Source organism: Oryza glaberrima, chromosome 5, assembly GCF_000147395.1.
Source record: "Oryza glaberrima chromosome 5, OglaRS2, whole genome shotgun sequence".
Taxonomy (NCBI): domain Eukaryota; kingdom Viridiplantae; phylum Streptophyta; class Magnoliopsida; order Poales; family Poaceae; genus Oryza; species Oryza glaberrima.
Genome location: NC_068330.1, coordinates 5,656,531 through 5,671,411, shown reverse-complemented (window position 1 = coordinate 5,671,411; position 14,881 = coordinate 5,656,531). Strand labels below are relative to the sequence as shown.

General features: G+C 40.2%; 1 protein-coding gene across 1 annotated transcript; it reads right to left on the bottom strand.

The window, feature by feature from the left end:
- Positions 1-11,165: 11,165 nt before the first annotated feature.
- LOC127772696 (B-box zinc finger protein 22-like) lies at positions 11,166-14,046 on the bottom strand. Its single transcript, XM_052298650.1, has 3 exons — positions 13,560-14,046; positions 12,958-13,482; positions 11,166-12,561 (listed from the first exon to the last, which is right to left on the bottom strand). Exons 1-3 carry the CDS (start codon positions 13,887-13,889, stop codon positions 12,274-12,276), a joined length of 1,143 nt encoding a protein of 380 aa, XP_052154610.1. The 5' UTR covers positions 13,890-14,046; the 3' UTR covers positions 11,166-12,273.
- Between the last annotated feature and the right edge of the window lie 835 nt (positions 14,047-14,881).

Below are 14,881 nucleotides of genomic sequence, written 5' to 3'. Positions count from 1 at the left end.
GGGGGCGGGCTCAAACATGGCGACGACGTGCGCATGGTTGGAGTAGCCGCCACCGAGAGTTGGAGCAGCGGGAGGCAGGGTGCTGTTACCTTTTTTTCTTCTCGCTTACATGTGGGCCCCATAATTTTTAATTATTTTTTGCTGACTAGGATGCCACGTCAGCGAAACTACCCATATATTGCCATGGGACCTAATTTGCACGGTTTTGTATAGTTTAGAGGTGAAGATTTCTGGCATTGCAGATTAGGGACCTCAGACAGACTCGACTTAAAGTTGAGGGACGTCAGGTGAACTTATTCCACGGCTTGTTTGGGAAACCCTAAGGCTTTTAAGAGTCTGTAAAATTTGGATTCTCGGCTTTTGGTTTCTCTTTTATTTTCTAGATTCTACAACGTAGTTTCTTATTTGACTCCTTTCTTTTCTTCAACTCCAACCTTCAACTTTCTCGTTTTTCATTAGCACACTTTTCAAACTGTTAAATGATTTTTTTTAAAAAAATACATAAGTTGTTTTTGAAAAGCAAATAAATCCATTTTTCAAGTTTATAGTAGTTAATATTTTTAATTAAATACGTGCTGATGAGCTTTTTCGTTTCGCGTGTTTAGAGGAGCTTATGATCCTAGGAGAAGCTCCTTAAACAGGTCCTTTAGATAGGCACAACGCTTTTCTATCCAACTAAGGTGATAACGGGTCTTCTTTGTTGATCTGAGGCCCTATTTTATAAGTTTAAAATTCCAAAAAAGAGATGATTGGTAACCAGTACGGCATCCTAAACTCAAATTTAAAAAGCAAAGTTATACCAATAGGAGTACCTTCACACCATATTGTTTCTTCACTTGGAGGGTTACCAACGTCAAGGTCATTTGATCATTGGGAAGATCTCATCTTCTTGATCTTTGACATTTCGTCTTCCATTTCTCAAATGATTAATGCGGATAATCCATGGCTTCAAATGCCCTCGCACGGTTCATCACGACACAGTCTTCACTCGCCCTTCACCACCGGTTTCGGTTCGTCGGCGCCAAGCCCCTTGCTTGCCCTTCACCACCGCATGGTCCATCGCAGCTGAGCGTCGCTTGCGCTTCACCGTCTTGCCATAGGTAGTCACTTCATACCCGCATCTTGAATATCTTCTCTTTAATTATCATCCATCGATAAGTCCATTTCCTAGCTTCTTCATCGGACTAATCACTTGCTTATACACTCAATAAGTGCATTAGTCCCTTAATCGTTTGTCATCAATAAACCAAAACCCACTACAGGCATAGATGCTCTTTCAATCTCCCCTTTTTGGTGATTGATAACAACACGATTAAAGCTTACAAAAGATTGATAAAAAATGATTTTGCATCCAAAGGTTAGTTTGAGCTCCCCTAAATGTGTGCATACAAGTTTATGAAGTGAGCACATATGCACATATTTTGAAAATGAGAGAGCTACCCCTAACTCTTTGCATCCGTGGGGTGTATTGTGTGTGAACGAGATACCAAAAGTAAAACAACATACACAACTCAAATTCTTGGCACCGATTCAAAATGTATCAAATGAAATTCTCGATGCCAATTGCAAAAACTTGATTCTATGCCAACTGATCCCGGTTCCGATTGAGAAAGCATGAGTAATCAAGTTCAAGTATCAAAAGAAAATCTCAATTGCATGTGGCATGGAGATCAAATAATAAGCATTCACGCCAATTGATAAACACTTTCAAATATTCTCTCCGCCTTTCTCATTTACTCTTGGACATCTTTAAAGCATGCATTTCGATAATTTCTCACAAATATCTCACCCTTTGATCAATCTTTTCTTTATCCCCTATAGAATATTTCTCCCCCTTTGACATCAAACACCAAAAGGGGCATAAGTAGGGAAAGAAAAGCAAAGGGATCCTTGATGAGGGATCATCGAGTACTTACCTCTCAATTTTATATTTCATCACTTGTGATTAGGAAATTAAGATCAATCACATAAAGATCACAAGTAAATCAATAAGCATTGAGATACAAATTTTGAGCATAGAAAGCACACATGCAAAGGATGTAAAGCATAGAAGAAAAAAAATCTCACCCAAGATTTTCACAAAACATTTCACAAAAGAGTTTCGCATGTATGAATCTCATAGTTTGTGCTAAGACCAAAAATTCATAGAGAATGAGGTCTCCGAGCACATTGATTCACTTAGAACAACTTTGTGACTAATACTCTCTTATTGACTAAACAAGTATGTCGTCACAACATTTTGCAAATTAGGCTAATTAGCAAGGAATGAAACTTGGCCTAGATGCACAGACAAGGCAAGTGATCCAATCATACCAATTTAAATAACAAGCTATGGATCGTCGAGTTACCTTCCATGCTGATTTTTGAGATGCCCATTCAATAAAATTGATATATTGAACCCAATTTAAAATTGGCACTTTGATGGGCTTGATGAAATCTCTTCCTTGATTTGCTTGATTCCAATCCCGAGAAAGAACTTAAGCTTTCCCATCATGAACATGTTTAACTCCTTGATCACAGTCTGCGTCCTGATAGTGCTTGTGCTCTTCTTGTAAGGCCATGACCCGATCCGGTTTAGCATTTGCACCATCTTCCTTCTAGCTAATAGTCCAAAGACAACAAGAGAGAGTAACATTCACAAATTTTGTAAATTGAGAATAAATAGTTACTCCCTTTTTGTAATGTCATTGAGGATGTTGTAGGGAAGATCTCGTTGAACGATGTGGTGAATTCTTGCATGGTACACCGATGGGACTTGAGCTTGCATGGTGTAACTTGCTCTTGAGTGCTCTTGGCATCAATCCCATCCACTTGTACCGAAAGTATGTTCTTCATAGTCAATTGCGGCAGGTTGAATTGAGTTGATTGAGGTTGATCAAGTAGTCCACCTTGGTCATCATGGGCTTCTTGTGGTCTCACCTACCCAAGTGTCTTCGAAGATGTTTTTAACCTCCTATGAGACTAATCACAAAAATACACTTGATAACAAGTTAGTCTAAAAAACACAAAACATAGGGTATACTCCCCCTAAAAGTGTGCATCCAAGTTCTTGAATTACTTGTAGAAATGCACTTGTTTGATGAAAACAAATGGGGAGTATAGCCTATATTTTGGAGAAAGGCACATAAAGGATTCTCAAGAAAACACTTGTGCCAAAACATAACACACATCATAAAATGAGCATGTAGATTATCGGAAGATATTGAATCAAAGCATGACAATCTACCATAAAAAAAAACTATTTGGGTTACCCGTGATTCTTGCACGGAAGGATAACCTTTAAGTATGCATGTTCTTGTGAGCTTGGAGCCTTCGGCCTAGATCCTTCAGGTGACCAAGGAATCTTCCTGGAGTCTCCGAGGTATCCACCCAGAGCCTTCGGGCTCGATGGCATGGTGATAGATGAGCTTGATTACAAATCGAGCGGTCTTATCAAAGCCTTCGATTCCACAATAAAATCTGCAAGAAACCTTGTAGATAGGTCATAGAACATTGCATATTTTTCATTTTGGGAGTTTTACCCAATTCTCAAACAAATAGAAGCCACAAAAATCACAAAAATTTAGAAAACTGAAAGTTTCAGGATTTTCAGAATTTGGAACTCAAAAAGAGCTTGAAAAGGGCATCATAACAATATTCAAACGACTATAGAAAAATCCAAGTAAATTTAGATGTGAAGTCCAACCATAGAGGAACAAAAGTCATTATATAAACTCATTCCAGTTTGCAACCTATTTTGAGATATAAAAATCACAAATCAGTCAAAAACCATGAATTTTCTGAAAATTTCAGCAACTTGAGCAAGGTGAGAAAAAGTCAAATTCTTTCCAAATTAAATCGGAATGATGCGAAACCTTGCAGAAATGATCTTTTCACTTAATAGAAACTTTTCCAAAAATAATTTCTCAAAAAAGATTTTTCTATCAAGAGAAATGTCAAAAAGAGTTTTGTAGGCCATTCAAATAAATATATCTCAACCAAAGTGTCAAATCACATTCAAATAAAATTTTTATGAAGTTTGACATTTGGAAAGGCTTAGATGGGTTAGAGATACTAATTCATGCCCATATTCACAATGAATTTTGGCTCAAATAGTTCAACCCACCATATGCAATTTTTGGCCAAAAGAGGTAAAGTCAAGATTTTTGATGAACTTCACAAGGCTGCAACATTTGAATGGTTGGTCTTTTGAAAAAGCTTTGAACTAAAAATGTGTTTGAAATGACCAACCCTAAAAGTTTTGTATTGGCAACTTTTTCAAAAACTCAATAGATTTTGATTTGGGGTAAAATCTCACTTTTAACAAAAACAAGATCACTAAAGATCCTGTTTAGACAAAAAAGAGTTGTTTTCTTTTGAAAATAAGAAATTTTACTCCAAAAGCTTTGGAAAACGTTTCAAACACATGTTGAAATACTTTTGAAAATATTTTCACAAATTTTGGCCTTTTACATACGATTTTTGACTTTTGACTAAATATGCTCTTTTGAAAACAATGAATGCAACTTTTGAGATTTTTCAAGTTTTGAGAGCAAGAGATACATGAATGTGGTTTGCACAATTTCACTCTAAAGTATCTCTCACTTGAAATCAAAGAGTTGAACATTTGGGTTAACTCATAAGATTGAGCAAAAAGATACATAAAAGCTCACTATTCAAAAACCTTCATCCAAAATTCAAGAAATAGCAAATGAGAAGATTTTGGATTGCAATACATATGTATGAGCTTGACATACCTCCATGAACCAATATATATCAAGATATATGGTTCTAGTGGCAAAACTCACTTGATGATACAATAGGACCAAATAGCATTTTAAAGACTATCATAGCATCAATTTGAACCAAACACATTTAGAGGATGCGAATGATGAGAGGTTATAGCACTTCCCCTAAATGTGATAATCAATTACTCAAATTCAACTTAAGCATCAACCAAGAAATGTTTAAGAAAAGCATTATGCACAAGCATAACCTACACAAGGTTAGGACATAAGTATTTAAATGTAAATACTTGTTACCGAGATGACATTGGTTCTTGATATAGAACAACTATCCTCGTATTCGACTCCAATTTTGCGTATTGTGTGAACTTAATTTTCCACAAATGAGTCAAACCTCCAATGCATCTCCAAGTACCTATTTCTCACTTTAGCACATTTTGGTCCCCAACAACATTGGGTCCATAAAGGTTAGTCACAAGAGACTTAGACACCGAAATGACCTTTGTGCTAGTGTGTGGCGAACAAATCATCCTAGTAGCACAAATATCATTTTTGGCATTCCTAAGCAAATTATGATCAAATGAGAGACTTGGCTTAGGAATGTTACCCATGGGACAATTTTTACCAATATGTCCCTTTGCCCGGCAATTATAGCAAAGTCGACTTTTGCTTCTATATTGCTTTTCGGTTTGTTTGTTGCCGGTTTGCCTCTCACTTGATGTTTTGCATTGTTCATCCAATGTGCAAGGAGACCTTGAGGCAAAGTGTCCCGCTTCGGTGCACTTGAAGCACTTGATGTGAGGAATGTCCTTCTTCTTGCTCAACTTATTTCCTTTCTTCCAAGGGCAATCTCTAACATGATGTCCCACTTTCTTGCACTTGAAGCAAGTAATGGAACTCTTGATCATCTTTTGATTTCGTCCCTTGGTATGATCATTGATGGACTTGATATCCCTTTGATGGATCTTGGTGCACGCTACGGTTGATCCCTTCTCAAGCTTATTCACCATGCCCTCACGGTTATCTTGAGAAGGTTGAGCAATACACACAAGTCCATGATTCATTTGCTTCTCCCTTTTGCCTACACAATCCAAGTCACATATAGTGCTCAGGGACATGTTTGCTTAGGGGAAACAAGGGTTAGCACAAGTGAGATTAACTTGAACATGAGGCTCATAGGATTTTACCGTTGCAATTATCACCTCATGAGATACCTCTAGCATAGCATGAGAATACACAAGATTCTCATGAGAACACAAAAGTTTATCATGTCTTTCTTGTAAATCCACATACTTGTTAGTGATCTCATCAAGTTGAGATTTGAGCTCTTGATTTTGCTTCTTCAAAGATGCTACACAAGCAATAGAATTAGTGGCACAAGCAAATTCATTTTCCAATTTTTCATACCTCATAGTCAATGAAGAATGAAAATCCTTAAGTTTCTTGTGTTCTTCGGTTAGACTCATGATTTCTTCATTCTTCTTGATAGTGCATGCTTGTTGCTTTTGAATGGCTTCCATGAACTTGATCACCATTGTTACATCTTTCTTGCTCAAGTGATCAAACTCGGAGTCACCATCTACACCCATAAAGCAAGCATAATCTTCGGAAATAGAAGATGAGCATCTTGGTGAGGTGGATTCTTCACTTGTCTATTAGCGCTCATTTACTTCTTCCTTTAAAAGGTTAGTTCCACATGTACTATAGGAGGTAGAGCATTTATCCATATCATCCTCACACATATACTTGGGGCTAGGTGAGATGCATGAGTCAACAACACAATGCAATATGACAATTTCATTATCGGTGTTGTTGGAATCCAATGGGAGAATTGGATGATCGTCAACCTTACTCACCAATTCATTACCTTCAATGTAGTCATGTGTTGATAAGGTAGACGTGGGATGATTATCATGATCATCGAAGGTAGTTACTTGAGGTTCTTCGCAATTTGGCGATGAAGTTGAACACTTCTCAAATGGTTCTTCCAAAAAGAGTACATCATCACATTTGGACTTGTCGTATCTCTCCTTGAGTGTGGTCCAAATGAGATGAGCATCTTCAAGCGGCATGATGGTTTTAAATACATCTTCACTCAAACACTAAATAAAACATTAGTAACTTAAGCATTGAGATGTATGCATTTCTCTTCCTCTTCAAATGATAGCAATTTATCATTAGGAGGAGAAATGCTCACATCTACAACTCGCTCTATTTGAGGACCCATGGTCCTAAATATGTCAAGTATGCGAGTACTCCAAGAATCATAATTTGAGCTATCTAAAAGGAGTAAAGGAACCATATCCACCAAACCACTAGTCGACATCTTTACTCTCTAAGCGGTAAAGCCCTAAATAGAGAGACTTGGCTGTGATACTAATTGAAAGGACCTTGATGTTGTCTAGAGGGGGGGGGGTGAATAGGCGGTTTTAAAAATAAATGCGGAAGCTATAACAAAACAGGGTCAGATTGTCTAATATCAGGTCGGATAGTCCTATGTGATCGAATAGTCTGAACTGAGATCAGACTATCTGACCTGCACAACAACAATACAAACAAGAGAACAACCTAAGAGCTCTAGATTCAATCCACAAGTAAAGAGGTGAGCTCGACCAACAACAATATTAGCATAGCACAAAGCAATGGAACAAGAAGGTAAAGAGAGTGAGGATATCACCGAGGTTTACACGCCGGTGTATTTCCCGGAGTTCAAATCCTTGAGGGGATTCTAGTCTCCGTTAAGGGGCTTGCAAAGAGCCGGGTCTTTTTCAACCCTATCCTCGTGAGATTGCACAAATGCACTCCTCCTTCCACTAAGGGTATCTCTTTCCTTGCGGAGGCGAGATCCGGCCTTCACAAACTTCTCTTGGCCAACCACACGTAGATCGGTGGCCCAAGAACGACACCTAGTCGTCTAGGAGTCCTCAACCTCCAAGAGTAATAAACACCACACAACTCTTGGATAAATCCTAGTGCTCAAGATCAAAAGAAACACACACTAGGCTCCCAAACTCCAAATCCATACACAAAGATCCAAGTCACAAAGAACAAGGGGGATTTGAGATAGAGAGGGAGAGAGCTCAAAAATCCAAAGCACTTAGCACAAAGCTCAACCCAAAGCAAGATTGGAATGAAATAAGTTTGTGCAACCCTAGAAAAGGGTTGGTGGGGGGTTTATATAGATCCCCCAAAATGTGACCGTTGGAGGGGAAACTTTCAGCCCACGTCGGATAGTCCGATACAAGATCGGATAATCCGATATTTTAAACCTCCAAGGCAACGAGAAACAGAGAACGAAGTTCCATGAAATTTCGGACTTTCCGAGACATCGGACTATCTGATGTTAAATCGGAGTATCTGATATTTTAGAAGCAAAAACTTCGTCCTCAAACAGAGACTCAAATTCTATCTGATCCAACATCGGATACTCCGACACTTAGAAAAACTCACTCGAAAGGATTTTTCAAACAAAGACAGAAAAACTCACTCAAAAGGATTTTTCAAACAAAGACAGAGAGTGAAGTTCTGTGAAAAATCGGATAGTCTGATTTCAAATCGGATAGTCTGATGTTGCTCAAGTAAAAATGCAATAACTTTTTACTCCGAACTCCGATTTCGAAGATCTTGGACTCTATGGAAAGCTAGTTTCGTGGGCTATCAAACCCAACATAAAACATGGTCTAAAACCTTCAATAGATGTTGTAAAACTTGCAAAGAAACCCGGTGTAAGTATTGTGACAAGTGAAACAACTCGGGATTGAAATTTTGGCTTAGGTTTTTCAACTCACACAAAGATGAAGCATTTTGAGCACTAGTATTCAACCAATTATATGCATGTGGTATCCCTCTTAATAGTACAGCATCCTAAACTCAAATTTACAAAGCAAAGTTATACCAATAGGAGTACGTTAACACCATATTTTTTCTTCACTTGGAGGGTTACCAACGTCAATGTCATTTGATCATCAAGAAGATCTCATCTTCTTGATCTTTGACATTTCGTCTTCCATTTCTCAAATGATTAATGCGGATAATCCATGGCTTCAAATGGCCTCGCACGGTTCATCACGGCACAGTTTTCACTCGCCCTTCACCACTGGTTTCGGTTCGTCGGCGCCAAGCCCCTTGCTTGCCCTTCACCACCGTATGGTCCATCGCAACTGAACATCGCTTGCGCTTCACCGTCTTGCCATAGGTAGTCACTTCATACCCGCATCTTCAATATCTTCTCTTTAATTATCCTCCATCGATAAGTCCATTTCCTAGCTTCTTCATCGGACTAATCACTTGCTTCTACACTCAATAAGTGCATTAGTCCCTTAACCGTTTGTCATCAATAAACCAAAACCCACTACGGGCATAGATGCTCTTTCAAATTGTCAAGGATATAAAAAACAGAGAGAAAAGAATGGCGCACGCTGTACATGGGCAAGGAGGGAGGGAGGTTTGGGATGTTTTTCTAAATGATTAATCTAACAGACTAAAATAATGTGTCAGATGTTTATGTCGAAACCGATGGTCGGATGTTTTGTTTTCTTGTCAGAATTTTATTAGGATTTTCTTTGATTTAAGAGAACAACATAATATCTTAAGAGCATTTATAAGATGTGTAATCGTCTTTTAACACCGTATGCCGCAAAGGAGGGAGGGAAGAAGGTTTAGGGTGTTCTTTTTATTAAAAAAAATAGATCTAATGACCTAATATAATGTGTCAATTAATTCATTGAAAAAATGTGTCCATCGATTTATGTCATATCTAATGGTTGGTTTTTTTTCCAAAACTTCTAAGATTTTTCTCTAATTTAAGAATGCCATATAGCAGCTTAGAGGCATTTATAATATATTTAATGGATTTTAACACCGCACGGGGATGGGGAGGGAAGGAGGGAGATTGGTTTGGGTTTTTTCTTATTAAAAAACTAACAAATCGATAGCCAAATGTTTTGTTCTGTTTTTAAGATTTTCTAGCATTTTATTTAATTTAATAGCACCACGTAGTAGTTTAGAGGCATTTGTAGAATATTTAGAGTCACAGAGCGAGAGTTGCTAGACCTAATAGGTGGAGGTCTCTTTGTGATTTTTTTGATGTAAAAATAATTTTGATTATGATTTCTCATGAACATAGCTTGTTGGTACGTACGTGACGGGAGGTTCGGAATGTGTGCTTTTTTAAAAAAAAAATCTAACCTTCTAATATAAAATAATGGATCACCGATTTAAATAAAAATCGATGGTTGGATTAGAGTGCACTTGATGACCTAGGAGCATTTGTAAGGTACCACTTGGCGAATTAAAAGTATTTGTAAGATGTTTAATGAACATTTATTATATAATTGTCTTTTTTTGAAATGTAAGATTTTATTTTATTTAAGTATGTGATATAGTAGCTTAGAGGTGTTTACAAAATGTTTAATGGATTTTAACACTGCACAGGGGTGGGGAGGGAGGGAGAGAGGTTTGGAATTTTTTTTATGAAAAAATCTAACAACCTAAATCCATCAATTTAAGTAGAAATCGATGGTCCGTTGCTTTGTCTTTTTTAAGATTTTCTAATACTTTCTTAATATAATAGTACCACTTAGCGATTTAGAAACAGGGAGTGCTGCTAGTTCTAGTAGTTGGTCTATTTGTGTTTTTTTACCTGTAAAAGTATTTTTGTTTTTATTTTCTCATTAAATAGAAAATAACACATGAATGAAAATATGGAAAGACAAAAGGGAAGTACGTACAGTACATATGCACGTACTTTCGACATTACGAACGTTGGTCCCGTATATGATGGTTCCGGATGTTCTTTTTTTCTTTATAAAATAGATCTAACTAAATCCAACCATCCAAAATAATGGGTCCACCAATATAAGTAAAAATAGATGGTCAGATTTTTCTTATTTATTATGGTGCCACTTGGCGATTTGAGAGTGTTTATAGGGTGCCACTTGACGGTTTGGGAGCGTTTATAAGAAGTTTAATGGATTTTTAGTATATAATAGATAGATTTAGTACACACATTATTTTGTGGATTTAATCAAGATTTGATTGAGAATCGGTGCCTTCTAAAAAAAAGTTTAGATTGATACAAGGAAGTCATATGCCTTGAATAGTACTTCTATAAACATTAATTACAGTTTGCCCATAATTTGGAATTGGAACCTCATGGTTGCACTTTGGACCAGGGTCTAACTTGATGAAACAGACAATCACTCCACCATACACCTAGTTTGGAGAATAATATTATGAGCGTTAGTTATAGAAAAATGTTGCATTTTATAGTGTAAGGGCATTGACAATACGATGACATGGTGAGTGGTGTAGTGCTTCCCCGTCAGTTCTGAACTACCACATCAATTGGGAGAGCAGCCTGTGCATGTAAATATATATGCTAATGAAAGAACAGCCTTGTCTTACAAATTAGCTTGCCGAAGGAGGTGTCTTGGGGTCTGTTTGAGGGAGCTTACAGATTCTCAGAAGTTGGCTACCAATCAGCTGCTTCTCGTAATTTTAAGCTCCCCAAACAGACCCTTGGACAAGCTCATAACAATTGCTTTTTTTTTTGACCCATTAAAGCCACCATGTAATGAAATATATTGTACTCAACGATGACCTTACCCTCCGTGGCATATTCGTCTCTGAGACTACACAATGAGACAACTTCACGTTGTACATGTCCTAAGAAAGCCCAAAATAACGTGTTGTCTTGAAATATAGAGATAGGCATGCATCTCTCGAGCTAATATTCCCATCGAAAAAGAATGAATCAGCCGAGTTAAAAACATATAACATTTTCTTTTACTAGTACAATACAACATTACCAGCATTTTTCTTTTCTCACGGATCCATCCATGTTTCTATCTAACTACTGTAGTATAAAACTTCTGTACACATGCAAGAATCTTTTACAAGTTTCTGTGATCCAACCAAAATTCAGAGACTTCTGTTCTGAACAAAGTAGAGCATCACCATCAATCCATCACATGGCCCCTATCCTATCCTGTCCACTGCCCACCAATTAGCGAGGTGCATCTCAGTTTCGGCCATCGAAAAAGCAGAGGCCTCTCTTCTTTCTAATCTTCTTCTTCCTCTTTCCAGACTTCAGGATCAGAATCAGATGCTGCAGAGCATAGACTGTACAGTGCGTTCCATCGATCTCCCCCAACAGTATTTGTCAGCCAATGCTGATTGCGGCTGTTTTCAACAAGTCTTCTCTACAATACTGCTAATGTGAGTCGTTAATATAAGAACCCATTAGATATGAAACCATATGTCAGTCACTCAAAGTCAGAGAGCAGTGCTGCAGAGGATCTGTTTCCGCCTCGATGTCGCCGGAAATGGCAACAGATCATCATCGTCAACAACCAACCAACCAACCACCAGACGAGTAGAAAGCTTCTCCTACCTAACATTGTAGTTGGCGCCATCGCCATGAAAGGTGGTACCACACACGATCACGTCAGCGTCTCGAGCTATTAGCAATCGCAGTCACACTCACATGGCTGGTCGTCGTCGTCGTCGTCGTCTTCAACCTCTGGACATAGCTATTAGCTAGCTAGCATTATTGCCTCCGGCGTTTGGAGGTGGTGGCCGGGAAGCAGCTGTCGGGGGAGCAGATGTCGGGGACGAAGGCGGTGGTGTCGGGTCCGCCGTCGCCGCCGCCGTGAGCGGCGGCTGGATGGCGTTGCCAGTGGAGGCCGGAGGCCGTCGGCGGCGAGGGGAGCTCCGGCACCGACCACTGGATCTCTGGTACCTGCCCGAAGAGCTCGTCGGCGTTCCGGTCATCTTCCGATGACGACCGGTAGTACGGCGAGCCGTCCGTGCTCCCTCCCAGCTTCCCGCTGTCAGCCTGGTCCATCCATCAATGACACGACAAAAATTTATTTCAATAGGATTTTACCAAGATCAGGATATATCACTGGTGTCCGTATCTTATATCATAATGTTAGAGGATGTATTCATAAAAGTTGAGGTGTAATTGTGATGTTACGTGTACAATGGTATACGCATCTTCCGAGTTTAAATAGTATATTGCGAGAATTTCAAAAAGAAAATTGTATCCGGCCAAAATTTGGAAATAGAAATTGTATCTAGTAATTCTTTTTTTTTTAGAAAAGAAGTTGTATATATTGTGCCGATTAGTGGTGGTGATTGCAATGCGTGGAAGAAATCGATCGAATTGAGTTTGAAATGTGGGGAAATTCAGCGAAATTTGAAGCGGCGACGAGGAGAAAGGAGTAGTGACCTTGGAGGTGCCACTGTCGCCGAAGCCGAAGCCGAAGCCGCCGGTGAAGTCGGTGAAGCCGCCGAAGAACTCGCCGAGGGGCCAATCCATCATGCCGCCCTGGCCGCCGAACGCCGGCGCGCGTGGGCTCCTCTTGGTCGGCGGCGGCGGCGGCGGGGTCGTCACGGTCGCGGTGTCCGTGTGGCGCGGCGGCGGCGGGGAGCCGAACTGGTCGTCGACGGCCGACCAGTCGGGGAGGCCGCCCGCGGCCGGCGAGTCGGCGGCGTCCCAGCTGAACCCTCCTCCGCCCTCGCCGTAGAGCGGCGCCGGGTGGTCGCTCTTGGCTGCAGGCGGCGGCGGCGGCGGCGGAGGAGACGGCTCAGGCGGGTCAGGGGAGTGCTCGTCCTGCTCCTGCCCGACCTGCACGCCGGTGAGGAGGAAGCGGCGGTGCGCGGAGACGAAGGCGTTGGCCGTGTGCACCGCCACGTCGCAGCTCCGGCACAGCAGCGCGCGGTCCTCGAGGCAGAAGAAGTACGCGTGGCTCTCCTGAAGACGAGCAATCACCGATCAGCCCAATCCAAGATCCAACAAGAACAAACAAACACCACCGATCGAACACCTACCTGGCATATGTCGCACTTGGGCGGCGACGGCGGCGGCGGCGCGAGGGCGGCGGCGGCGGAGGAGGAGGAGGAGGCGGGGGAGAGGAGAGGGAGGCGGAGGTGCTTCCCGGCGAGGCGGTTGGCGGCGTGGATGTCGCGGTCGCAGCGCGCGCACAGGGCGGCCTCGTCGGCGCAGCAGAGGACGCTGGCCTCCGCCGCCTCGCACGCGCTGCACAGCAGCTTCATGCGTGCGAGCTCCGCCGCGGCAAGAACCCGAGCTCCTCCTCCAGTGGTGGTGGGCGAGGAGCGGAGGAGGAGGTGGTGGTAATATGGTGGAGGAGGAGGCGACATGGGTGGGGGGCGATGGAGAATGGAATGGAATGGATTCGTGGGCGCGGTGGAGGTGGGACGACGTCGCCGGCTGCCATTCGCCGAGGTCTCAACGCCTAATGGCCGCACAAATTGTTTTTTTTTTTGGGGGAAATCCGTCTTAAAATTGCAAATTCAAAAGCTGATCCAACTATACAGAAACAGCCATTTATCATAGTTATCATATTCATGTCTATATTTCCTGATAGTGATTGTAAACTGTACCATCCATTGTGAGCTTTTTTTTATATGTCTTTTTTTAAAAGAAACGTCCTTCATGACTTTATCTTGCAAATTAAAATTTACTGGTTTTTTTATGTGTTTTCTAGCAATTAATTTTACTAAGCCAGGCATGAACGCATGGCGAAATTAGAGACCTAGTGAAAAAAGTATAGTACTCCTAGCTTATGAGCGTCTATGATTGTAATGTTTTTCTAAAAAAAAATCTTATAACTTAGAAAATATATTTATTTGATTTTTTTAAGAAATTTTGATATAGAAAATCTTTTAGAAAACATACCATTTAGTAATTTAAGAAAGCGTGCACAGTACTAAATTAGGACATAGCTAATTCATAGCTGAAAGTATCATTTTTGAAAGTCAAACAACTATTATAAACTTAGAAAATATAATTATTTGATTTTTAAAAGATATTTTGATATAGAAAATATTTTAAAAAACACACAATTTAGCATTTTAAGAAACATGCACAGTAGTAAATTAGGACATAGCTAAGAAATAGCTGAAAGTATCTTTTTTTGAAGTCAAACAAATATGTTTTTCAAATCTTTAATAGTTAATATTTAATTGATTATATATAATGACCGTCTCGTATTGCATGCCATGATGAGCTCATGAGCCGCAGCCGGATCGAACACACCCTTACCTGTCCCGTACTATGCCACAGCTCCATATTCTCGTTAAATTTGAAGCTCGTATGTTACATTATAGTGATTTAAAATTTTAAAATCTTA

Excerpts from the sequence above, each read along its gene's own strand:
- LOC127772696 (XM_052298650.1), bottom strand. The coding sequence starts at position 13,889 with ATGTCGCCTCCTCCTCCACCATATTACCACCACCTCCTCCTCCGCTCC. Across the intron at positions 13,483-13,559 it reads CCAAGTGCGACATATGCCAG|GAGAGCCACGCGTACTTCTT; the intron begins GTAGGTGTTCGA and ends GCTCGTCTTCAG. Across the intron at positions 12,562-12,957 it reads GCGACAGTGGCACCTCCAAG|GCTGACAGCGGGAAGCTGGG; the intron begins GTCACTACTCCT and ends TGGATGGACCAG.